The following is a 25,921-nucleotide window of genomic DNA, read 5'->3' as shown; positions in this document are numbered from 1 at the left end:
GGTTGTTTTCCCTTTGTGTGTCATTTCCTCCCCCATGAATCACAGCCAATTCCCCTCCCTCTAACCGCTCAGTACTGTAGGCTCCTGCTCTCTTTCCCTCCACTTGTCTCATTTTCTTAATGATGTCACATTCCACATTTTAGAACTTAGTTATCCTTATCCCATCTTTTAAGTATGCAGCAGCATTTTGGCTCCAGCTTCTAACGATACAGTCGGTGTCCTACCTGCTTTTACACAGAAGATCTTCCAGCTGAACTGGGTCCTGACTTTACGCTGATCGCTCCTAGATTTCCCCTGCAATGAGACAATTACAATCATGTCCCTGCCTTTGATGTGCTTTCCAAATAACTGGGTCAAGTCAGATGAGAGTATCTGTGAGTCAGATACTAATTTACCTCAAAGTTGAGGAAAATCAAACAATTCTGGGTAAAACTCTCCACCAACAATATAACCACAATACTTAAATGCCATTTATTTTTGGGTTTTTGTCTGCATTTACTTGAGCATCATTAGTCCAGCTGTAAGTGTAGTGTATATTTATAAAAACTCTTATGTCACTTGCTCTGGAAAAGCTTGCTGAGCTTATCAATGATTACCTTATTGAAGTAGACAATGTTGTAAATTGAAATCACAGTAAATTGTCTGTTTCGTTCCTAATGAGTCTATAGAATTTGCAGAGTTGACTTTGATAAATAATGACAGTCCAAAGTTTAATTAGTTTTTAGTTTTCGAAATATGAACACATTTTCAAAAGGTTACATTTGCAGATGGAAAATTGTTATATTAGTGTTTCTAAACAGTTGAATAACAATCTCAACTCAAGGTCCATTTTCTAGTTTCTTTAGTGCTTCCAACCACATCTCATGGTCTTCATCAACGAATAGAACTGGCTCAGTTGTTATCACGAGACCTAACTGTGTAACAGGTTGTCATATATGGGGGGTAGATCGTAACCTCTTTCTCTGTTCAAGAATGGCCATTGGCGTTGAATGTGAATGGCCTCCTTGATCTTTCTCTGGCTGTGCACTGACTCCTGGTCAACAACTTTTGCCTCTTCCCAGTTGATGATGTGACTGTTTTTTGTCGGACGTTAGCAGACAGCTGATGTTCAGCTACACATACTAATCCGAGCAGTTTAACTACCAGTTTAGTAGACAGTTAAACTTACATACATAAATAATTCATTCAAATGAATCTCTTTTGAAATATTTTAACAATTTTCATCTTCCATATACAGTAAACATTAAAACTTAGTCTTGCCTTTTATTTAACCTACAGTCAGTGTAAAGTATAAAGTTAATATAAAAATGTAAAACCTTCCATTTACCACTGCTGCACAGCAAATAAGCATGTTTATTCTCATATTTATAGAGTTCTGTGCACTTCACTTTAGTAAATGCATGTTTACTTTTTTTTCCTAAATTACAGTGATAGATGTTTGTGTGCATGTGAACAAGCTTATTAGAGAATCCACACCCCATCAGCTCCTGCAAATAGTTACAAATGGATGCAGGAATGCCTCATGTTTTTTCCTGTTAATCATTTAACATCTCATTCAGCTCATTCAAACATGAACATGGAAAAAAGAAAATCACCCTTAGATGACTTTGGACTTGATCATTATGGATCAGATTGACTTGGAGTCTGGAAAAATCTACATATACACTGTATATCTGGAGACATTTGGTGCCATTAAAGCAAAAACATAATTTTTTCACATGGTAAGTACTTTAACTGTGTACCTCATCATCAGAACCAGAAAATTGGCAAGATTTTGAATCTGGGTTCTGGCTAAAGCGTACAGTGTTAAGATTTAGTGTAATAAAATTGGATGTAAGTTTATTATTTTCATTTAATCGTTTCATTTTCTCAGTTTTGGGGCTGTTACAGCATTGAAATGTTTAACCTTGTCACCAAAAATAATGATTTTAGCGAGTTATGTAAAAGACAGCAGAAAAACAAAAACACTGGGAGATGCAGAGTAAGAGTAGTTATGAGGTGGGTGTTCGAATGAGCTGGGAGAGGGGTGTACGCTGCTGGTGGTGAGTAGATAAGCATCAAACACCAGATGCCAGACATGCTATCAGTTTAAATATAATTACACCGCACTCTCATCCATGCATATAACCACACCTTCTTTGCTTCTGTGACCACATACTTATGGATCAATTTCTATCATGGTGAGGTGAACGTAAAAGAGAGGAAATAGAATTTGTCTTCCAAAGGCCCATTAATAATTATAATGATAGCCTGGAATATCTACAGATTCCATATAACACTTTGATTAATATCCTTAGTGCTTTTCAATGATTTATTGAACTGCAATATATCACACCACAGTCTGCATATTTTGAAATTTCTTTTTTTCCTGTTGGTCAGGAACTTGTTTCACGTTTAATGTCTGTATGTTGTTGATGAGATGATCTTTTAAAAATACCATTTATAGCCAAAAGTTGACTAATATTTGCATTGTATACTGTACATAAATCCTTGATGTGTACAGAAAGAGTGGTTCTTTTTGTAGGAAGCAGCTATAGTTTAGACAGCAGGGTCTGATCAGGGGAGACAAATTGCAAACTAGAGCAAAGATAGAGGAGGAAACAGGGTGGAAAAAAGCTAAATTTGCTGACAGAATCAATTTCTGGTTTAAATGAATTAAAAGGAAAGAAAGGCAAGAAAAGGGGGCCGAGCTGCCTTTTACTTTCTCCCAACAAGCCTATAAAACCGTAAATGCAGCAATAAACAGACTCAGACTGCAACTGTAGACATAAGAAGATATAGATTTTAATATCTTTATAAACATTTTGTACTGTTGTTTTCTGATGATAACTTACTGAACAATTGAATTATGGCAAAGAAAGAAGATGAATAGGCATACAGTAGGACAAGAAATAGGGAGGTGAGGAATTGTGTATTAACAAATAAAAGGTTCTAAAAATATAACATGAAAAATATGTAAATAAACAAATCACCAGAAAATCAAAAATCGAAAGACTCCTCCTTACAGGAGGAGCAGAAAACCCTGTTATCATCATTGATAACAGGGTTATTGATATTGTTTTTCAGGGTTATTGATATTGTTTTTCTCATAGTTATACAGTAAATGATTAATATCAGCACTGCAAGAAGTCCTCTTGTCTCCATTGTTACTGGTACAGTTCACATCATTGATACAAACACCATCTTATCAGTAGACTTAAGGGAGGCACAAAAGCTCCAGAAGTACAGTAAGATGTCCCGTAATTGTCCATCTGTCAATCTGCATTGTACCGCATCCCCTTGTTACTTCAGAAGCGATTGTCTTGGTCTTGGATCCCCACATCCATGGACAATCACATCAGTTAATTAAGAGGCATAATTCTCTCTGCATGATCCCTGTTTTGCCATGCTCCATTAAAAATGTTTTTTTTTCTTTTATTGATCACATGAGTCATTTAAGGTACACACACATTTTTTTCTCTCGAGTCTTGTTCTTGTATTCCTTTGAATTTAAGTGATTAAGAAAAAAATGTGTTCCTCATATTCTCAGTGAGGGAGGTATGCTCTCACTGAGGAGGGATCAGTTCAGCACAACTTCACTGGGAAACTGAGAAAGCCCCATTTGACCCTTGACCTCTAAGGCTCCTGTTGGCCCTGCAGCAGGGATCTGTCTCTAGGTCCATTTTGTGTCTTACAAAAATCAAATGAACAACATCTGACACAAGATATAGACAGACTCTTCAATATTCACAGCTTGATCTCTCAGAGACACACGTTATTTTCCAAGCAAATGAAAAAGCGCATGGCAGTCGTCATCTTGAAACAATTAGCAGCTTAATATTCAGTTGCACTGAAGAAGAGACGTGGTGTAAATGAAGATGGAAGCAGAGTTATGTGAAGAAATGTAATACCAATGAGAAATACTGTTAAATAGGCAGAAAGGTTGGTACAGTACCTGAAAAAAGCCAGCATTATGTAGAGTAGTTGTTACAATTTGTTACAGCTTCATACAGTGTATGAGCTAACTGGTTACTCTGTTTATAGCCTTAAAACATCTGTGGCTATAGATTTCCATTGTGTTGTGAAAATGCCACATTCCTATCTCTAATATCGACTGACAACTTATTGCCATGCTTACACTCTACCTCTTTGTTTATGAGAAACACTTACACCCAACAGAGATATACACTCGGCAGAAAGGATGAGAGCAAGATAGGACTGACATTGGAGGCTTTACAGAATCATTGACATTCCATTTTTACCTTCTTGATAACAATTAACAAACTGTGAATTGGAAATTAAAGCTGGATGGAGCACTTGAAGACCTAGCTTATCTGTCTCAGAGCAAACAAGGTAACAAGTTTTATCTCATTTGCTCTGCCTCTTTTACACCAAATTTTGGTTATTTGAGCTCCAGTTGAGTGAAAAACAGAAGTTAAAAAAAAATATAAGATACCAAGACATATGAAGATGAAATCATACTGGCATAAGTGGCAGTGCAAGCTTGGTCTGCAATAATCTTTTATGATTCTCCGACTCTCAGTCCCTTCGATTTTTGTGCTCTGAGTCTTTCTGTTGTAGATGTTTGATGCCTGTTTCAGTCTGAACAATAATGCTCCCTACACAACATTTACACATATAATCACACTCACACACATACATAAAAGACACACAGGCCTTGTAGTGCAGGAGCAAGAGAGGGTCTGAGGGCTGTGTTTTTGTGATTAGCATTTGCCAAACCCTCTCAAGGTCAACGGAAAATGTAGTCAATATTTGTCGTTATCAAGGCCACAAAGAGGGCACAGACATGTAGTAAGGACTGGGATAAAGTTGCCCTATTGTTGGCTTGCTGAACCCCACTAGGGGGGCGAACAGTGGTCCGGGGAGTGCACTTGTGCTTCCTCCGTGTGACGGTGCCGTCGGGGGACGTGTGATCATGTTTCCCCCCGTCTGTGAAATCTGGGGAGGAATCCTCCTTGTCTGCCATGACCTCCTTTGAGTGGTGAACCTCATTGTCACCCTTCCCCTTGCTCACCCTGTTACGAGGCTTTGTACAATTCCGAGAACGGCCTGGCCTCGAGGGGTGCACTATGTGGGTCTGCCCTCCAGAGCCCATCGCTACACCACGATTCATAGACGGATTCACTGTGCCAGATAGATTGTTAGTCTGGGCTCTGGACTCAGAATTAGGTACAGTTGGTGAACAGTTTGGGAAGTCCTCCTTGCGCAGCTCCTTGATGTCTTTCCCAACCATCTCAGCCGGCGCCTGGCAACCCACTGAAGACGTTGAACCTCGGAAACGTTTCAACCATTCCCATAGCGACAGGGCCTTGCAGTCACATGACCAGGGGTTGTCATTGAGACGCAGATATTCCAAGGCCGGCAGCGTGTCCAGGCACTGTCCGGACAACTGTATCAGGGAGTTGTTGAACAGGTAGAGGGTGGTGAGACGTTTCAGGTCATGGAAGGCCAGGCGATCAACCCACTCGATCTGGTTTTGGTGCAGAAGCAGTCGGTCCAAGGCTCGAAGGCCTCTGAAGGTGTTCTGGTTAATGCTCCACAGACGGTTTCCATGCAGGAACAGGTGGCTCAGGTTGTGGAGGTCCATAAATGTGTCATCCTGCAGGAACTTCAGATGATTATCCTGAGGAGATAAAGAGAGCACACAATCACAAGATTATATATAATGCATTTTTTTTCATTCCAACATAATTGTACTGTATTACTATAACCTTAACTTGTGTCTACATGCCATGAATACATTTTGTGAATGAGGATACTATGCACATAATCAAAATTCTCAGTGAATAAGCAGTACAGTCGGTGCCTTGTACTTCAGCGGGAGGCGTTCCTAAAACGCACTGTCCATCTGACGTATTGCATGCCCTGTTGCCTTCAGTAAACTAGGCTATTGTTGTAAATTGTAAACTAGCAAGCAGAGCTGTATGGATAATCATGACACCAAACCATCTGAGAAGTAATGTGTAGAAAAAGTTTGCATTTAACACCACAGATGGAAAAATTGTGGATAAAGGTAAAGCCGTTTGCTGATATTGCTAAATGCAACTACCAGCTTGTCACTCAAGTAAGGCAGCGGAACTGCGAATGAACAGAACGTTAATTCTTCAACATAGTTTAAGATTAGGCTATGTGGGTTGTGTTCTAATTAATTTGAATAAAATATGTGTCAGTTCAAATTTGTTTTTCTTTTTCTGGAAAAGTGACAGCCCTAATATAGTCTTGTTGGTAAAATTAACCAGAGAAAAACTGTCCAGTGTACCTGCAAGTAGAGATACTGCAGGTTTCTGAGGCCTTGGAAGATGTTATTAGGAAGTGAACTCAGCCCACAACGGTACAGGTGTAGCGCATTCAGCCGACTCAGCCCGTGAAAGGTGTCTTCAGCCAAGGAGCGCAGGTGGCGGTTGTCTCCCAGATCCAGCTCCTCGAGCAACGTGAAGCCGTGGAAGGTGGAGGGCTCAATGTATGTGATGTTATTGGAGTAGATCCAGAGAGTGATTGTGTTGGAGCTGAAGTGGCCCTGAAGTAAGCGATGGATCTTATTGTTCTGTAAGAAGATGCGCTCACTGTCAGGAGGAATGCCTTCAGGGACTGACAGGAAGTTGTGGGCTTGGCAGGAGACGGTGGTGGGTGCAGTGTAGCAGATACAGTGACGGGGGCAGGACCAGGAAAACTCGAGCCCACAGAGAACCAGCAGGAACTCCAGTCCACAGCCTGCAGTGAGCACACACGCACGCGCGCACACACACACACACACACACACAAACACACACACAAAAGTTGAGAGAGAGAAAAAGGAAAGTTGAGAAATAGAGGAGATTACAGACATAAATTACAATGAAGTGCAGAGTTTTAACTTGATATTTAAACTTAGTGCCTTCTTGTCTAGTTCAAAACTTGAAAAGGAGAAATATATGAATGGCTTTAAGAGTCTACAACCATGCTAATGGCTCTGTGAGGCTGTACTTGCCAATAAAGCATACTAACATGCTCTCAGTGACAATGCTGATGTTTAGCAGGAATAAAGTTTACCCTGTTCACCATCTTAGTTTAGCATGTTAGCATGCTATATGCTATATCTGTAGCAAATTTCATGGCAATCAATCTAATAGTTGTCAGAATATTTCACTCCGAACCACAAATCTCATGACCATAAATGTCTGAACAAAATTCCATGACAATCAATTCAATAGTTGTTGAGATAGTTCAATCACGACCAAAGTGGTGGACCGACATGCCATCCCACGCTGCTAGTGTGCCTAAAAATTTACATCATAGTATGTATTGAGGTCATACAACACAGGTCACAGGTCAGATTCTCTGCCTAATGGGGACATATGTTGCTCAGCATAGGTATGTGTTTTGTTTTTTACAAAGAAGTGATATTGTCTCTGTGACTGGTTCGACTGTGCCACAGCGCGTGCTACACATATGGACCTTCTCTGTCACAGTTTACTGCCTGAATCCACAGAGTGTGTTCAGGCCCAGTCTATTGAAGAGAGCAAACAATAACACCTGCTCCAGAGAGTCACAAGACGTCTCAGTGAAGCTGATTGGATCCCTGGTGCAACACGTCTGATTCGACACATATGCAGCTATTTCAGAAATTACCCTTTCCAATATTCTGCCACCTTAGGGAGATGTGCTATTAAGAGTCCAATCCCTTCCCTTAGTCCAATGGCACTACTTTGCAGTGAGGGGAGGCTGTGATCAGTCTTTTTGTGTTGTTAAATGGAGCGTAGAATGCTTATTTAAACTTGTAGTAAGCTGCTCTGAGGCGCTTTCTGATCGGTGGCATGATTCCCTAGATCTTTGAGACGGGAGATGTGACTTATCCACAGTCTCATCTAAAATGAGCACAACTCACAGCCCATCATGAAAGTTCCATCTGACAACCCCTGGCTGTCTTCTACTCAATTTATTATTCACAGCATAGCAGAGGCCTGATTCACTGCCTCTAATCGATATGCCTCTGTTGCCTTTTAACCCACCCTGTAATCCTGGTTCTTTTATGTTGGAAATTCAGGAGCTGCAGAATTACTCTCCACCAAGAGACAGGCGTATTTATCTAATGTTTTTTCTCGCCAAACTGTGGCTAAGCTGTGACATTCAGCGTTTGACTCCACTGACCTTTAACAGTAATTCTCTGTGTCTAGTTGCAGAGCTGGAGCAGGGAGCTGTGTGTCACCTGAACTGAAGTGTGCTCTCTCGGACACGGATCTAATCCTATTTGTTAAGCCCTGCCACTGGGCAACAATGGAAATGCATGCATCCTCCTAAACCAGAAATGTGCCTTCTAAATGAGGTGCTTCTTCACGGTTGAACACTGTAAAAAGGTTTAATGTGAGTGTGTGTTCATGTCTGCTCTTATGCAGGTGAATATGTTGTGTTGGAGACCATGACAATACCGTAAGAGCTCTAAAACAGGCTTTGGCTTTATTTAGACTTTTCATTTTAATGTCATGACCTGCATCAGGACATGGATCCTTTAGTATATCACTGGCTATATCCAGATTTGTCACACCATCAAGACCAAACAAGAAAGCTGTTTCCCTCTTTTGTCACGCTGCAGCTGTTTTTGTCTCAATCTTTCTCTCTACTCGCCATTTCCATGAAGATGTATCAAGCATGGCACCCACTGACTGAGTGAATAGGTGAAAACGTTTTGCATTACTCTAGGGAAATAAAGGTTTGCTTTATTTATCAGACAAATAAGCAAGACAAGACACAGTACATTTTCCAGCCCCTGTTTGAGGAACATTTGCATTAAGCAGCAGCCACCAGGTACTTGAGATGCAGCTGTCTAGTCATTTAATTTTGTATTGGTTCACATTTTATTAGACTAGTGACCCTCACAGAAGAAGCATTTTTATAAAGAACACACAAAATCTAACAAATCTTATCTGCCTTTTGCTTTTACATTTGTTCTGAGATGAAATGATACTCATTTCAATCACCTTAGCAGGAATTCATCCAAGAGATTCCATTATTCATAAAACTGATATTCCTCTTACTCCAGTAATTATATTTTTTAGGCCCTTAAACTATTTACATTAACACTTTACTTCATGCATGTCAATAGAATTAGTTAGCAGATTTCTAACAGGAAAATGATCTGAGCAGGCGAGAGACCGACAATGATGTCAGTGTGATACACAGGGAAAGCGAGGGAATGAAAATGTAGATGCTGCCTAGATAGTGAGACAATTTGAATCAGTGATCTGTTAATCACATTGGACACATAAGGATGCACCTCCTCTCCTCTCACTCTCCTCAGCTTGTCAGGACAAAGTAATTCTTTACCCTGCTTAATCTGTTCCTCTAAAATGGCTGTTTTTAACAGCTTTGCCGAATAAAGAAAAAAAACATGGTAGATATTTTCCTTCCCTATGAACTTCATCCCTTATGAGGCTTTAGAAGACGTGAACTTATAATGTGGATGCTTTTTAGATGCTGAAAGTATCTCAAACACTCTCTTCTGCATACAGATTTAGTGACGAGGGAAAAGCATACACCCTTTTTCTTGTTTTCAGCCACACCGAGGGCATGTGTGCTCTCTTTTGAAGCTGGCATAACATGTTATTCCACTGGAGACTTAAACACCTGCCAGCTCACTAATCTCAGCACTGCATGTATTTACACCGCCAAACACGTAAATTCACACATGCATTCACAGTACACAGCGTCCCATAAATAGTGATTTACTGCATGTATATATGTATAAGCTCTCTGTGGATACATTAAGACACATGTATCAGGAGGGAATGAATGAGGCAGATCATGTCAGTGTGATAAGCATAAAAGGCTGAATGACGCTTGTTTACAGACCTTTGAATAGGGAGAGGAAAAAATAAGTATTGTGTAGGAATGCTGCCCTTAAATGAAAATGTAAGAAATTAATGTGTGTCATAACTGCATTGTGCACTCACACAATGAGCCATTCAGCTCAAATTGTATTATATAAATAGCTTTGGACACAACGGAGCATATTTATGCCAATAGTGCCTATTGGAATTTGGCAGAATAAAGGAGAGGCTCTGAAAGAGAGATAATGTGTTTTTGGAAAGAAAAGGCACAGCTATTTCTGGTAGGAGTCTGGGCTGCGTATTAACACTCTTGTCACAAGTCTTTCACCTCCATGCCTCTCCCCATGCAGCTTCCCATCACCCCCTTTTTCCTCCCTACCGGTTACTGATGACACATGCTATTGATAGCTCTTCACAGGGAGAATCACGTTTGACCTCATAACCCCATCATCACCAAGTTCCCTTTTTTCTTTGGGGGTGTAGAAATGGAAATAGATAAATAAATGAATAAAACACAATGGCTCGGGTCCTGACAGACAATGAGAAGAGACTGTATAGAATATCAATGAAACATAGTTCACGCTAGATTTGCCCTCATGAATAACACATCTCTGCTAATAGGAGGGAAATGGTACGTCTGTAGAGCTGCGTGACTCTGCCCATCATTAGACTGGACAAACTCAATTTCCTGTGTCTCTCCAAAGACCCTGATAAGCACCCTGGTGTTTTCACTTCTGCTATTGGCTGAGTCTAAATAACGTCTCGACTCACTCCACACTCAGAAGGTGTTTATAGTCATGTTCATGCATACACTGGTTAATAATGGTAAAGCAATATATTAGATTATTGATTGAATGGGCTAAATCTTCTGAGGAACATGGCTTAAAACCCAGCTTCTAAAATGTGTGCAGTGTCACTATTACTCTGTGGAGCTAAATGAGGTTTCACTATATGTTAAGGTTAAAGGTTAAGTGCTTTGTAGTACTATACTATACTTGTACTATGTTATAGGGGTGTAACACAGTGCTACTATCTGTATCTGTATCTCTTTATGTCACAAACAATATCTGTATTTGGATTTACTACGTTCATAACGGACATAACTGGAAGTCATTTAGATTGCTTCATCTTCTGTGTTAAATAGTTTTCTACTGCCATTTATACACCTATACAGTATGTATATGTACAAAACGACATCATATATTAGCCACGTACCTAAATCTATCAAATATTGAAACATTGTGATTTGTATTTGAACCACACCTTCTAAAAAATAAAGAAAAAAGTAAGTCCAAACTGAGTCTAAGATGTGTGACTGTTAATGGTCACACATCTAATAGAACAGGAAGTTTGCATGACTTTACTTGGGAATGGGAATTAGTGTATAGATTGGGATGAGGCCAAGTTGGCCTGAAGTGTCTATGAAAATAAGGTAAAAAAGCTTTTGACACACATCTGAAAAGCTCTTTTGGCCATTTTGCATGCACTTTTGAGATGGTTCCTAACTTCAGCTCTTTATTTTTCCATCTACTGTCAAGTCATACAATATATGCAAGGTGCCAGGCTTCAATATCGGATGATGAGGTAAAAATAACTGCATTAACTGCAATATTACGGAAATATTCGGATGCTGTTCGTATCTGTTCAGTTTAGAGTGCATTTTCTGTTAATATCCAAAGACTGCACTTGTATTTTTTTCCCTAATGTGTTATTATAAGCTCTCCATTAGGGCATTGTCTGTGAATAGAACATAAGCTTTTGACATTTCCCGTATGGGTCATTGATTGCATATTTATTTTAAAACAAAAGCATAATTGCAAGTATTTATTCTTAAAGGATAAATAAACAGCAATAATGGCACAAAACTAATACTTCACTCAAGTTGTTTCTCATTACCATTTTTAAAGAATGTCTCTATTGACTTGTTAAAAGCACTGATTACTGCCATTATTTTCTGACTGAACAGCAAACTCACACATGAACACTCCTATCAACAGCTGTGACCAGAAACACTTCTGCCCAGGAATATTTGGGGTTTTTCACAGCCTACTGCAGAATGTTATAGATTTTGTCTCATTTGCCATTCCCCAGCTCCACTGCAGGCAATATTGCCTCATAAGGTTGCCTGACTATTCTTCTAGAGAATGAAGGGAAAATGTGAGAGAACAATGACAATGCTGAGATCTCTGAGAAATGCAGCAAATGCATCATCTCTTATCTCATGCTAGCACACTACAAATAAATTAGGTCACAAAGAGCTGATAGTGTAATTAGTATATACAATAAATTCACAAAATATTATGGGTATCTTCCTGATATTGCGTTCAAGCCTTATTTTTGGAAAATCCTTGTTAGAGTTGCCAAAATGTTTATTTTTCTCCAACTTCTCTTTTTGCTTTTATTTACAGTGCAGCTGAAGATAGACAGGAAGGGGGGGGGGGGGCATGCATCAAAGGGCCGCAGGCTGGATATGAACCCTGGCTGCTGTGGTAAGGACTCAACCTTGGTACACGGGCATGCATTCTACCAGGTGAGAGGGACCAGTGCGTTCCCCACATTATTGATATTTATGTCTAAGTGCTACTTTATGGTTGTTTGATGTTGACCAGCAGTGGTTGGTCAATGAGGTGGCCCTGTTGATAAGTCTCTTCAGATTCACAATTTGAAATGGATAAAGTGAGAGAAGAAGAAAGTAAAAAGATATGATGATAAACTACAGATAGAGAGAGAATAATGAGTTTGTGTAGAAAACTATGACACATGTATCTCTCACCTGAACAGTGCAGACAGTTGCAACTGCAGAGAGATCAGAATCAGAATCAGAATCAGAAATACTTTATTGATCCCCGAGGGGAAACTCTTTCGTTACAGCTGCTCACTATCACGTCAATGCACACTTGAGAATAGAAGGAATAGAAGTACTAAGCAAATCAAAATATAATACGCTGTAATACAGGTAAGATAAATTAAGTACAAAGTGGATATAAGTATAAAAGCTAAAATAAGTATAAGTCCCAAGTGGATTTAGAGGTTGATAGGTATGTGTGGTATTACAGTGTAATAATATATATGAGGATCTCATTGGTTATAGTGCTTCTCAACACACAAAAACAAGCAAGCAAAGCAGAGGGAAGTAAAACATAAAAAATGGCAGAGACAATGTGAGTGACAGCAGTGTTTCTCAGGTTGAGGAATCAGAGGGTCTAAAAATAACTCCAACTTCTAAACAAGCGACACCATATGGAGCACATACAGAATAAAGAGAGAATGTGCAGGTGAATAAAGCTCATTTATTTTAAAGATGGAACTTGAAGATGCTGAGAAGCCAGGTAGAGATGTGGATGGCTGATGGTTGAGCTATCCACAGATGTTTAAAACCTACATTTTAATTAACCGATTTAATGGACAGACTTAATGGATGTCTAGTATGTTCTAATTCCTCTTGCTTACATATGTACCCACTGGCCTTTTACTCTTCCGCCTTCACAGCTTTCTGTTGAATGCTGATAGATGCCATACGGCGTGCATGCACACACATGGATGCAAACGCACACACACTTGCACACGCAAGCAAACAGTGCACACACACCATCCATGCACACCATCCAAATCACCACTGTTGGGGGCAACACAATCAGCCACCAACTACATTCATTCATCATGACAGGCCAAAGCCAAATGATTCAAATATATTGCACTCCCTGTGGCAGTATTGCACTGCACTGGCCAAACTAAACTAATGGTTCTGCAAAACCTATATAAATCATCCAAGTGTATCCATTTGTAGTTCAGCAAGTTATAGAGAGCATTTATAATGCAATTCCTGTTGGTGGAGTGGCTAATAATTATCTTTCATGGTTGAAGGTGTTTGATATAATGTAGGGGCTCTTCAAATGTAGAGAAATCTTTACAGTCTATTTCACAATTTACAAGATGGGTCTTTGGTATCAGTGTCAACTCACAAGCAAGTGGCACTAAAATGCATGATAAATCTGTCTCATTATCACAAAATATGGCAAATTCTAGTAAAATGTATTTCTGAATGAAAGGGCAACAACATATGTTAACATATGTAACATACTAATAGGTCCTCGTGTGCCCATCCAAGTTGTTATACATTTTTGTAACAAGTGTCTCCATGAATCATATTTTTTGGCCATTTTGCATGAGAGCAATTTGCTTTGAGTGACAGTAGTAGAAGTCGAGAACATTGCCGCCAGAGTCACTGAGGCAACAAAACCCTCCATCATGATTGGCTTCTGCATATGAGCCAATCAACCAACGAGGATAGTTGGTTGACAGCAATTTAATTAACAACTTTGGTTCTACACAGGGGTAAAGGTGGTGTTTATTTTGTTTATGATCTTAAAAGTTCAAAAGGTCTTTATACCACTTGTACAGCTATGACAATTTTTTTATAGATAAAAAGTGGTTATATGAATATTTAACTATTCATCCAAATGATCAAAAAGTAATTGACTAAGAACTTTTTTGAGTGCATAAAGTGAAACATACATGCTGAATTGCTCCAGAAATTACATGCTTTAATGGTAGCTTTAGAAAAATGCAAGGCTATTAAATTAGGCTGTTGTCATGACCATCACATTATAAATTGATTATTCAAATGGGCCTGGTCAGCTATTTTTGTCACTGAAATTCTGGATTTAGTGGAGAGAAAATGTAGACTTAATATGCATAAACTCTGATTTTGTTTTTGATTAAATTAAATATGTAGATAAATTGATGCTGTTAATTAAGTTGCCTTATATAGTTATATAGTATAGTTATAGTTGGACTAAGCCCATTTAAGGCTGTCACAGACTGAGCATAAGACTTCCAGAAAGGACACAAATGGCATACACTGCTTCAAACATTTGAGACACAGTAAAACTCTGTTACGCGAGTTTGGAGCTGAGTTCATAGCTTGCTGCAGTTGGCTGGACGGTTGTCAGTCTGCGTGGCTCGTCCAGTTACTGCGTCGTGTTCAATCATGCCGATGAATGTCAATGACAGAGTGCAGCACAGCCAATCATTGTGTGCCTCTGTCTGAGTGACAGCTGATTCGTGGTGAAGCTGTGACAGCGAGCAGACAGATGGAGAGGAAAGCAGCAAATGACAAAGAAGCGTCTTGGACAAAAATAAGTTATACTGTACTGACTCCACCTAACTTAATAGTAGAGTAGAGTAGTAGAGTACAGCAAAGGGAGAAGGAGGAGGTTGTTTTAAAGAGTAGCTATGCACTTGGTGAAACATGTCTACAGCACTGGTACTGTAGTTACTCCATGAACCAGAGGATCTGGTTATGAGCCTTGTATCAGTGAGCATCTGCCTCATGAAGAATCTACGCAAGGCATTGATTCATTACCTGGTCCAGGGTTGCTGCTCTTTAACTCACCCTGTGCTTTGATGTTTCTGTGGAAGGGGCCAAACAAAATAGTGAAATTTCCCCATGGAGTTAGCCAATTAACACAGTGTTCAGATAAATCAGAGCAGAATTGCCAAAGCAGGGCTGCAGCCAAAAGTAAAAAAGATTGATTTCTCCTTTTGGGATTCATACAGCGACACAAAAAATATAATAAGCTATTAGAATGTTCCAATCAGTCTAATGGCATGCTGATGTACCCCACAATTTGTATCTGTCTGCTCTGCATTTTATCTCATTGTCCTTCATTTCAGATACCTGTCAGCTCAAACACTATAATCCGCGTGAGGATGGCCTGAGAGCAGTTTACGGCATGATTTAACAATATCCATGTGCTAACATGAATAATTTCACATTATTTACCAGACAAATATTCAATTTGTTTAAGCTCCTGAATTGTTATTGTGTTGCTGCTTGGTTATCAACAGGAAATATAGAGAGTAAATTGCGTTGCTGAGTGTTTTGTTAACTGTGAGACGTGTTTTCCCCAATGTCAACAACCTCCGTTCCACCATCACGTTTTTTTCATATCAGACATTGTTGTGATTCAAAGTCTCAATCCTGGAACTGCTGATTAAAACTGCATCATGTTGACATGTGAAAAAATGACATTCGCTAACCTTGGAGACACATGCGACGCATTCTGGCTATAGTACAGGCCACTAAAAGCTTTTGTGGATTAATGATTTAGAAGCTGCACACCTCTGTTTTGGAACCATCAGGTCAGTATAGACCTATACCTGCACGGAAATGTAGCATTTTCCAGTTCACCAATCTCCGCCTCCTGGTACCCCTTACATGTTTCTCTTAAAACAAACTGTAAGGTACCCTCCTGCTGCAGCAGCTGCCTCCTCGCATACAAACCTCATGCGCCCTAGATTCAGCAGATCAATTATTCATAGCAGGTGAGAGTTTGGTGCTCCATGTACGTAAGGCACACACACACACACACACACACACACACATACATAAAAAGAGTTTCTGTCTCAACTAATGGCTTCAAAGAGGCAAGGAGAAATGTGAAATCAAGCAGAAAAGTGTGCGAGGGAACAGCAATGCATTGTGGCTCATTAGTTCAAGAGACAGTAGGATGACCAAGAGATGAAAAGGACACATTGGGTGGAAGTCAGGGCTGAAAGACAACCTCGAGGGAGAACACAACACACAACACAGGTGTGTACAGAGGTATGTACAGTATATACAGTGTTACATACAGTACATCTACCAACACAGTGGACATACAACTGTGCATGTGCACACTTCTACAGTATAACTCATGAAGTAAACAACATGCTACACGTCATCTGTGTTAAGTAGATGCAAATAGATTAAATTAATATTTGAATATCAAATGTTTACAGTTTACTCCTTTACAGAGGATGGTAGTTAGCTTAGCTTTACATCAGTTACAATGAATTCAATTGGTGACCCAGACTCAAATGTACCAAAATATTCACAGAAACTCTTCAAACAACTTCTGCACCATAATCCCCTTTCCCGTTGATTGATATGCTCAGTATGCTTAGCATGTTCAGTATGTTCCAAACAAGCAATAAAATCACTGATACATTTCTAAATATGCCACTTTAGGTCTTTGGCTGGTGCTTAGGAGCTAACACAAGGCTATAGTGTGACATGGAAGTGTACTTAGCTATGTTGTGGAGAAACTGAGTGATTGGAACATACAGTATTGAACATACAGTATGGATCAAAGGCAAAAGGGTGGATTATGCTGCAGGAATTTTTTGTTAAGTCTCTGTAGACGTTTTGATATGTTTTGACGTTTTGTTTGCCTTGACTCCGGGTCGCCGTTAGAATTCATTATAGTTGCTGTGAATCAGCTGACTGCAGATTCTGACATCCGTGAACGATCAAACTATAAACTTTTCAGAGCCACATTTCAAACGTAAGACAAAATATCTGATATTCAAAAGACATATTTTTGGTGCAGTATTACTTTAAGAAGAGACTCAAATTCCCACTATTCAACAAAGTGTGCATAGACATAACCACTTGCCTCCTTGATCCTTTACCAGCTAAACTTTTTAAAGATCTCTGGCAATTTCTGGGCTCTACAATGGTGAATATTGTTGTTTATTATGACTTACGACCGGCACTGTCCCCACTGTCGTTAAGACTGCTGTGGTTAAACATCTACTTAAGAAACCACATCTTGATCCACGGTCCCTAAATAATTATCGACTAGTGTATAACCTTCCATTGTTTTCAAAATTACTGGAAAGAGTTTTGTCTAGCAACTTTTGGCCCAAATATTTAACAGGAATCTTTTTGAACATCTGCTTCCAGGCCCTGTCACTCCGTTGAAACTGCACTTACTAAAGTGGTAAATGATCTTCTGCTTACTATGGATTCAGTTTCCACCTCGCTGCTTACGTGATCTCAGTGTGGCTTTTGACACCATTGATCATTGTATACTCCTAAACAGACTGGAAAATCAATTTGGCGTCTCTACCCTGGCTTTCAGGTCATTAAAGTCTGAATCAAGGGTCTAAGGATAGAGGGCTACATAAATAAAATTAACTTGACTTTACTTGACATAAATACATAATGTGACCATTTACATAGGCTTCTCTCACACAGACATAGTGCAACAAATGACATATTGCCACATTTCCAGACAAACTTTGCATTTAACTAGTTGATTGGGGAAGTCAGATTGAAAAATTAGAATGTGTGTTTTCTTCAGAAAGGGTGGGGGAGTGAGGAAAGAAAACACATCAGAATACAAAAGAGCTGAAGAAAAGGAGCAGATAGGAAGAAGGGAAGTGGAAGACCTTGATCTTAAGAGAGTAATCCCTTTTCATTAAGTATAGTTTTTCAGACCCTGAGAGCTTCACCATTGATCCTGGTGTAATGTAAATTCATTAATGTACTGGGCCTCTCCAGGGCTTACCACCCTTGAAGGCCTACAACACAACTTTTTCTCACAATGGGGGGGGGGGACGACTACTGTATGTTCAATTCTAATCAAATCGAATTTTGATCTGTTGTGCTCCCAATTGGATTCCATCTGGGTCTTTCCACTTTTTTAGCCCCTCTGTTGTGTCTTCATTCAGTCCGTCTTTGGTTTCATACAGTGTAGCTACAGCTGAGGATGATAACTTGCTCAATTCTCTGCGGAGTATTAGAGTTGCCCTTGAGTCACTGTTGTGTCTCCACCTAGCAAATGCACACCTACCTGCGCCTGTTTATTGAGTCTACACTCCTGAGAAATTTATCAGCCTCCATTGTGAAATCTCTTCAATTTAAAGTCTAAACAGCGATAGTTCATGAAGGTTACCTGTTACAAATCCAGAAATGGATATAGTTAATGTCACTCTTGCTCATTCAAATTACTGTTCCTCTTCACGCCCTGTCTCTGCCATTACTTACTCCTCTCCTCCCTCATGCCGTGCCCCCCTTGCTGTTTAATTGATTCTGTTGTTTGTTTCCCAAAACTACAAGGCAGGAGGCTTTGCTGGATAAAACACAGTCACTGTCTATGTGTGATTAAAGCAACCCCCAGTCTGGCTGTTAGAGATACTATAGCAGCTTATGGGATTTAGTGAGTCACTGAAAAAGCACAATGCCAAACCAAAGATTCTCTTCAAAGAGTTCCATCACCAAAACCTTAAAAACATACAACCCAATAATGAGTTTCTTATTCTCATTACTTTGCCCAGATGCCGGTGTTTTATCCATAAAGGGTAATCTGAGGATCATGATAAATCACTCGATCTCTTCATGAGACATTCTGGTGTTTTATCATGTTGTGAGTGCTGCTGCTTTTGCAGTTCTGCCATTTGAAGTTTCTATTTTGCTTTCCTCCTCTCCATTGTAAACCTGAACCCTCTGGAGGCAAACCACACAAACTACTCAGCTTTGTGAGTGCTTTCCCCTCCCTCTCAGCTGCTTGTCTGCATGCAACTACCACTCACTAGTGAGTGCTCCCAATCCCCTCTCTCCTTATAAAGCCAAGTGCCTTGCTACAGACGTTCCACAGATAAGTGGTTTATTTTTTTCCCCTCCACAGTGATGGCCTGAGACTAATTTTCGTTGCATGTAATGACTTGGTCCCTTGAACTTTTTCGACATATGACCAAAGAAAGAGCCTTCCACTAAATATTGCACCGAGACATAAACAACGATATTCAGACAAGCAGCTGCAAAAGGAGATGTCAGGCTCAGTTCATGTGGCTGGATGATGATCCCCCCCCCCCCCCCAATACCTCCTTGAAGACGAATAACGAGAAGTAAAGTCAAGGACAGAGAGAGAGAGAGCCAGTGAGGGGTTTGTTTATACAAGAAATTGTGGGGGAGATGCACAAAAAACAAGGGCGGGGAGAGGGAGAGAGACGGTCTAGAGAGATAGAGAAGGAGAGTAAACGTGCAGGAGAGATGTAGAAAGAGAGGAAAGGAAAGGAAACCATGGATGCTGAGGTGAATTAAGCCAATGTGTACTTTTAATTAGGATCTAAAAAGACCAATAACATTTTAGAAGACCTTAAAGAGTAACTCAACACCCCCTTAAAATCTTGTCTTTGCTGACCTCCAGTGGTTTAACTCTTCACCTCGCTGCAGTGAAGTACACGTGGAGTCCAGGACTCCTGACATTACTGTTGGGTGTGATTACAGGTTCAACAAAGAACACTTCTGACCAGACCCAACCACACCCATCTGTGATGCTGGGTGTGGTCAGAGGTGAAACGGGCTTGAAATGTTCAACCAGAGAGAACAGCAAAACACTGCTTTTCAACCTAGTGTTAAGTTACTCTTTAACCCTTGTGTGGTATTCACTCTTTGGACCCATACATGGTATTCACCTTGTCAAATTGACCTGGGGCATAATTGGCATTTTATATCAGTCCAGAAATAAAAACCTGCATGTAAATACTTCACATACTTTTTCATTATATTAGTAGCAAAAGTAATAGATAACATAAATGATTGCTTTGAATTTACATAGAAATAAAAACAATCATATAACAATGTGAAAAAAAGTATCATTTGTATTTTGTATTTTGTTAAGGTACATGTTATCTCCTCTGTATGCCATGTGTTACCAGTGCCTTGCCTATAACTACCATAAAAAGCTCTCTTCTAGAGCTTTCCAAGAGAAAAGAAAAACAACCAGCCTGATGGCAATAAAAAAAAAATTTAACCCAAACTTCTCGGGTGAGACTCAACCCCAGATGTTTTTCTTTACAAAAATATGCCAAGAACATGGAGTTTCATAATGAAGAACCAATTTTTAGTGTAGTTTTCCTTTTAGTAAATTTTTTTTATCTCAATTAAAAATCAATTTGACTCAAGCACTGCATCAGAATTAAAGCCCAATCTCCCACCAAAACTCTGTGTTGCCAACAGGAGAAAAGTCCCATCAGCCAGCTGGGCATGAGCCTCAGTCCCTCTAACAGTTACACAACTCTCAAACAATCTGGACCAACCAAATTACAGCCAAAGAAAAAGAAACAAACACCAACCACTGGACATCTACAAAAAGAACTCTGTGTTACTCAGCACTGAACAGACAATACCAAGTGAGAAACTGACAAACACTGACTGAGTGACCACAGTCTGGCTATTGGGACTGGTGGACAAACCTGGCAACCTAGAGAAAACAGACTGTGTTATTTGAATTAAAATTTTAATTTGAGAAGGGAAGAGAAAAGAGACAAAAAGAGTGTGAGAGAGAAAACAAGGGGGAGTAAGAGTTAGATCCAAAGCCACCAGAAGCAAAAAACTGAATAAGTTGAAGATTACACTTTCAGTTTCTGTGTGCAATGCAGGACTCCTTCACACCACACTGACCAAGCCTCATAAAGCACCCCTACCTTGCATATCTCCCCATTGGGGCTATTATCTTCACACCTCTCTGCCCTCACCACCACAACCGTTACCTCCTCACGTCACTCTCTCTCACCCACCTATTCCGCTCTACCCTCAGGCAGCATTGTTGGTAGGGCTGCTTCAAAGGTTAAACTGGGCCCCAGTCAACCATGTGAAGCTGTAATGGCAAAAGCTAAAACTCAAACACACCAAGTTTGCCAAAGTGATTCTTTCTGTTGAACTCACACTGTTGACAAAATAACAAACTTGATGTGTGTACAGCACTTTTAAATGGGGTAAAATGTACTTTGCAAAGAGCAAACAACAGACAAAATAATTCATAAAAACAATAAAATATCTTGACATTGATCCAATGCAGGATTAAACAACTTAAATGCAAATACAACAATCACAATAAACAAAGTCATCATACCTAAACGGCAAAATAGGTCATATATCAGTGTCTTACAAAATGACATGGGCTCATGAGTGCAAATGCCCTGAGCAGCAAGTCCCCGGTTCAATTCCCAGCTGGCAAGATCGTTAGCTGCATGTCATTTCCATACTCTCTTTCCCCACATTTCCTGTCGCTCTCCACACATGCTAAAATATCATCTTTAAAAAAACAAACAAAAAGTCTTGTATGTTATTTTCTAATCTGCCACTTGTGGACATATTGTCCTCACTGTCATATTTCCAGCATTGCTGCCCTTGAAAAAACACTTTTTTTTCCAGAGAAAAAGCTGTTGCGTACTTCAATACAATGTTGGCCCAACTACAGACGTTACTTACTTGTTTGTTTGTTTGTGTGGTCTTCCTGTTGAAGTGCGGCGCTGCGTTTTCTACTTAAGGCTGGCAATACTGGTAATATTATACAATACTATGGCAATACTATGTTGAAAACAAGAAAAATATTGTATATTGTAACAAATCCCATGAAAAGATGAAAACCAACAATTAATTGATCTTAATAACAAGTATTGTCTGTTTACCCAAGCCTGTTACAGCTAATTCCTCTGTGGCATAGAGCACACCAAATGTGTCTTAATTTGCATCTGAAATTACATTCACTATTTAGTCCTGTTTGAGTCATTTCTGCTAAAACTACAGTACCCAGCTGTACTGAACCGTTTTGAAGAATTAAACTATACAGCATTTGTTACCTGTTTTTAAAGGTTTACCTCTTCAGTAATGAATGAGCTTGGGGCTGAGTACCACAATCAGAGTAGGGAAGTCAGAAAGTGTTGACTTGAGATGGGCTAACACATTATTGGTTTGGTTTATTCATGGAATTTGTTGACAATAAGAAAAATATACAGTAACTCCAGCCTTATTCAAGGTTAGGGGAAACTCAAGGTCATTGTTGTAAGAAAACAATCTGCTGTTGGTATGAAACAGAACGTGAATGGTAGTTTCCAAAGTCAGACAAAAGATCTGCAAACTGCACCTCCAGTACAGCTCCCAATATCAATACAATGTGTGGATCTTTTGCTTGACTTCTGTATTCAGTTCCAGCACCCAGGCTTTGTTGACCCGACCATCCACCTTGTTATTTTGTGAAAAATCATCTTAGAAAAGACAATTTTCATTAAAAGAAACAAATGATAGAATATCCATCTACTATGTATACATTTTTAATTTTTTTTTTTACAGTGAATATGGTTAACAAAAAAGATCAAGCAAGAATGTCAGACATAAGAGAGTTTAGTCATTAAAACCTCTCAGGGCCTTAACATGGCATGATACAAAGTTATGTAGAAAATCAGTCAATGCTTGATGTTTTTGGAGTCGATTCTGGATGTTCTTCTTCCTACTTGTCTTGTGGAAATGCCCACAATTCTCTATAGAGAATTTTCTTGAGTGAAAAAAGCCACATTTGGCGGCATTGAAAATGGGATGTGTGGGTGGGTGCGTAGGCAGGTTGGAGGTAGAGAGGTGGGTGGTCTGTACAGTAGTTTTGCCTAAAGTGATGGAGGGACTGATTAATATACAGTATGTGGTTATCTCGTCTAGAGAAACAGAGATTAGTATAATGTTTGGGATAATTTGAGGTAAAGGTATGTGAAAATTTCATGGTTTGATCTAACCGGAAAATCACACTTCATGCAATTTCCAGGCTCTGTGTTGAATATGGCTGGGATTCCCTAACAATTGAGGCTTGAAACGAAGTTTCATTGCTATTTAAATATACATTTTGTGATGTGCTGACTGATTTCAAACACCCACACTACAATAGTTAAAGCACTACATCTCACATTTGTGATTGTAGAAAGGGATTAAAGAAACAGTGAGTAAATGAGCAGTTTATGCATATGCTCCTCTGCTTATGGCAAAACCTTTTTTTTTGACAATAATGTACTCCATTTCAGTGTGTAATAATCCTTACAGTTAGAATTATGATGAAACTTAATGTACATTATATTAATGGCTATCAGTTTAAAAATGTGATACTTTATATCACTGTATTAATCCTAATTCCCCATTACTTGAAATCTATCATACTACATTATTGCCCTGGCCGTTGCAATGAATGTAATGAATCTTTCTTTCACAGACACATAATATGATCTTCCTTCTCTGCTTTCTGTGCTGCAGACACTCAGTAACCACTTAATTAGACACCTCTATTTAGCACTGGGTGGTTGTCTGCTGCTAACCAGCCTGTGACAAATTCCAATAAATTCTGTGTACTGAGAAGCTACTTTGTTTGTGGAGTGTCAATCTTGACCACTTTCATCAATGTGCTTGCCAGGACAGGAATCTGTCTTAACAAAATAAATGTGTATAATAACCAAAACTGTTCCAACTTTGGCAGAAAGTGTATGTTTATGCATATGACCCTATTGCTCATAGTAAGAAGCTGATATAAAAGGCAAGATATAAAGAAAATAGGTTTTCAGGTTTCCTTCAGGATGCAATCCAGTGGTCAGTGCAACAACCCAGATAGCCAAAAAATGTTTGTTATAGTAACAGGCAGCCTGAAGGCTTTTACACATCAAGTCTGAGGCAAATTAGCATTCCATAAAAGCAAAGAAAATGAACTTTCACACAAAGTGTTCACACAGCTTGCTAACAGCCACTGACTGCAGCTGATCTGGCAACCATACAGCATATGTGTCAGACTCAGCTCACAGTTGGTCATCTGGTGCCAGAACACAGCCGACACTCAGCCACAGTCAGCCCAACTTGTCTGGTTACCTGGGAACACCTGAATCCCTCTATTCCTGTCTGCCTCTGTATAAAGAAAAGCACAGCAGATGATAACATGCAGGAGAATGTGATCAGTTAAAATAAGGTAACATACCTTACTGCTCTCCTCAGTTTGCAACTGCCTTCAAGCGATCAGCATATGACACATTTTCATTTCATTTTGCAGTTCTCAAGTTCAAAACTCTTACAGTATTCCTTCCAACATCTCAAGATTTTTGTGAGCTGTTGAGGCACCGCCATAATAGTAAGACCGTGTCTTCAAGTGTGTGTGTTCATGTGTAAAGCTCTTAAAGATGTGGGCTTCTTTCAGGGGCTACAGTGAGCACCTTCCTCAGAGAAATGCAGTGTGCAATCATAAACCAGGCTGCATGTCAAACTAACAGGTGGAGTTTTTAAGCCAGCGTACTGTAGTTTCACTTAATTCACCAACAAATTTTCATAGCTGTTTCTACTTACAACTGAATTACAATGAGATGGTAATGTATTTTTGATGAGAAAATTGTATTCAGTAGAAAGTGGTCAGAAGTACACATGAAACATGGTTAATGTGCTAAAACATGAAAAAACATATAGTATGAACTTAGCGTACTACTGGAGTGAGTGAGTGAGTGAGTGAGTGAGTGAGTGAGTGAGTGAGTGAGTGAGTGAGTGAGTGAGTGAGTGAGCAACAAATTACCACTTTCATTATATTCACTGCCCCAACGTTATTATCCTCAGGCTACTCCTCCACCAATGACACCCTACATGTTTGAAAGTGTAAATCTGTGGAGAGATAATGCCGTATACTTGGAGAGGAAGAGAAAATGAACCTTTTTTCTCACCCAGAGACTAATGACACCAGGGGAGTTTGAGAAATAGTGATGGTGAAAAAAATTGTGCAGCAAATGCTTCTCAGTCAAGAAGACTTATTTCCTGTTAAGTGCAGGAAATTTTTTTGTATCCTTCCCCACTTTCTCTCTGCCTCTCTCTTTCTGTCATGTACTTTGGTACTCCGGGAATGCATTCAGTGGATTGCTCCAGTTAGAAATGACAAATAGGAATTGGAAGTATATTACTCTTATAGAAATAACTGAGCTGGAGCTGTGTAGTGAGAGGAATGCCGCTGATGTGTTGGGGGATGGAGAGTGGAGAACTGTATGGCATTTCAGATTTTTACAGTCCACCTGCCACAGACATTGGCAATGATGTGCATGAGACTAATGAACACATTCGTATTAAATGTTGTAAAAGCAGCATGACCTCTTCTCGGCTCCCTGTAGCTGGTGAAATAGAATCTGTTATGGACTATTTTGTAGATTTGGAATCACAAACTTGACATAGCAAGCTGTTTGTGTAGTGCTCCCAAACCAACTCAACATTATCTGTCAATTAAAAATTCTGCAGCATCAATAAAACTCAAAAGACTGAACCCGGGGCTCCAGGGTGCGACCATTTTGGCTTACTTGTAGGCCCTTGTTTTGTTAAAGCTTGTAAGTGCACCTGTTGGTGCCGATGTCATTCGGTACCACGTTGGTTTCAATCGTCGTTCAAACCTGCTGCTGTGAAAACAGAATCGCGAGTGAAAAAATCCGAAACACAAGTTGTGGATTTTTGGTCGATTTTATAAAACATACTGCTGATGAAGAAAGTCAACAAAGCAGACATACAGGGAGAGATA

The 25,921-nt window shown here is 39.5% G+C and overlaps 1 protein-coding gene across 2 annotated transcripts in view; it reads right to left on the bottom strand.

Annotated features, from left to right (window-relative positions):
* Nucleotides 1-4,403: 4,403 nt before the first annotated feature.
* Nucleotides 4,404-25,921, bottom strand: part of rtn4rl1b (reticulon 4 receptor-like 1b) — a 129,201-nt gene continuing 107,683 nt past the window's right edge. Inside the window, exons 1-3 of one of the 2 annotated variants that reach the window (XM_044202121.1) lie at nucleotides 24,187-24,211; nucleotides 6,260-6,711; nucleotides 4,404-5,623 (exon numbers count right to left, since the gene is read on the bottom strand). In XM_044202121.1, coding sequence (XP_044058056.1) covers nucleotides 4,730-5,623; nucleotides 6,260-6,711; nucleotides 24,187-24,196 — 1,356 coding nt within the window. In that variant the 5' untranslated portion in view covers nucleotides 24,197-24,211 and the 3' untranslated portion in view covers nucleotides 4,404-4,729. Of the gene's footprint in view, nucleotides 5,624-6,259; nucleotides 6,712-24,186; nucleotides 24,212-25,921 lie in introns of those variants that run through there. The other variant, XM_044202120.1, reaches the window with a different exon arrangement.

This window comes from Siniperca chuatsi, linkage group LG7, assembly GCF_020085105.1.
Source record: "Siniperca chuatsi isolate FFG_IHB_CAS linkage group LG7, ASM2008510v1, whole genome shotgun sequence".
In the NCBI taxonomy this organism is placed as follows: domain Eukaryota; kingdom Metazoa; phylum Chordata; class Actinopteri; order Centrarchiformes; family Sinipercidae; genus Siniperca; species Siniperca chuatsi.
The sequence above is the reverse complement of the archived record's forward strand: the minus strand, read 5'-3'. Positions and strand labels throughout refer to the sequence as shown.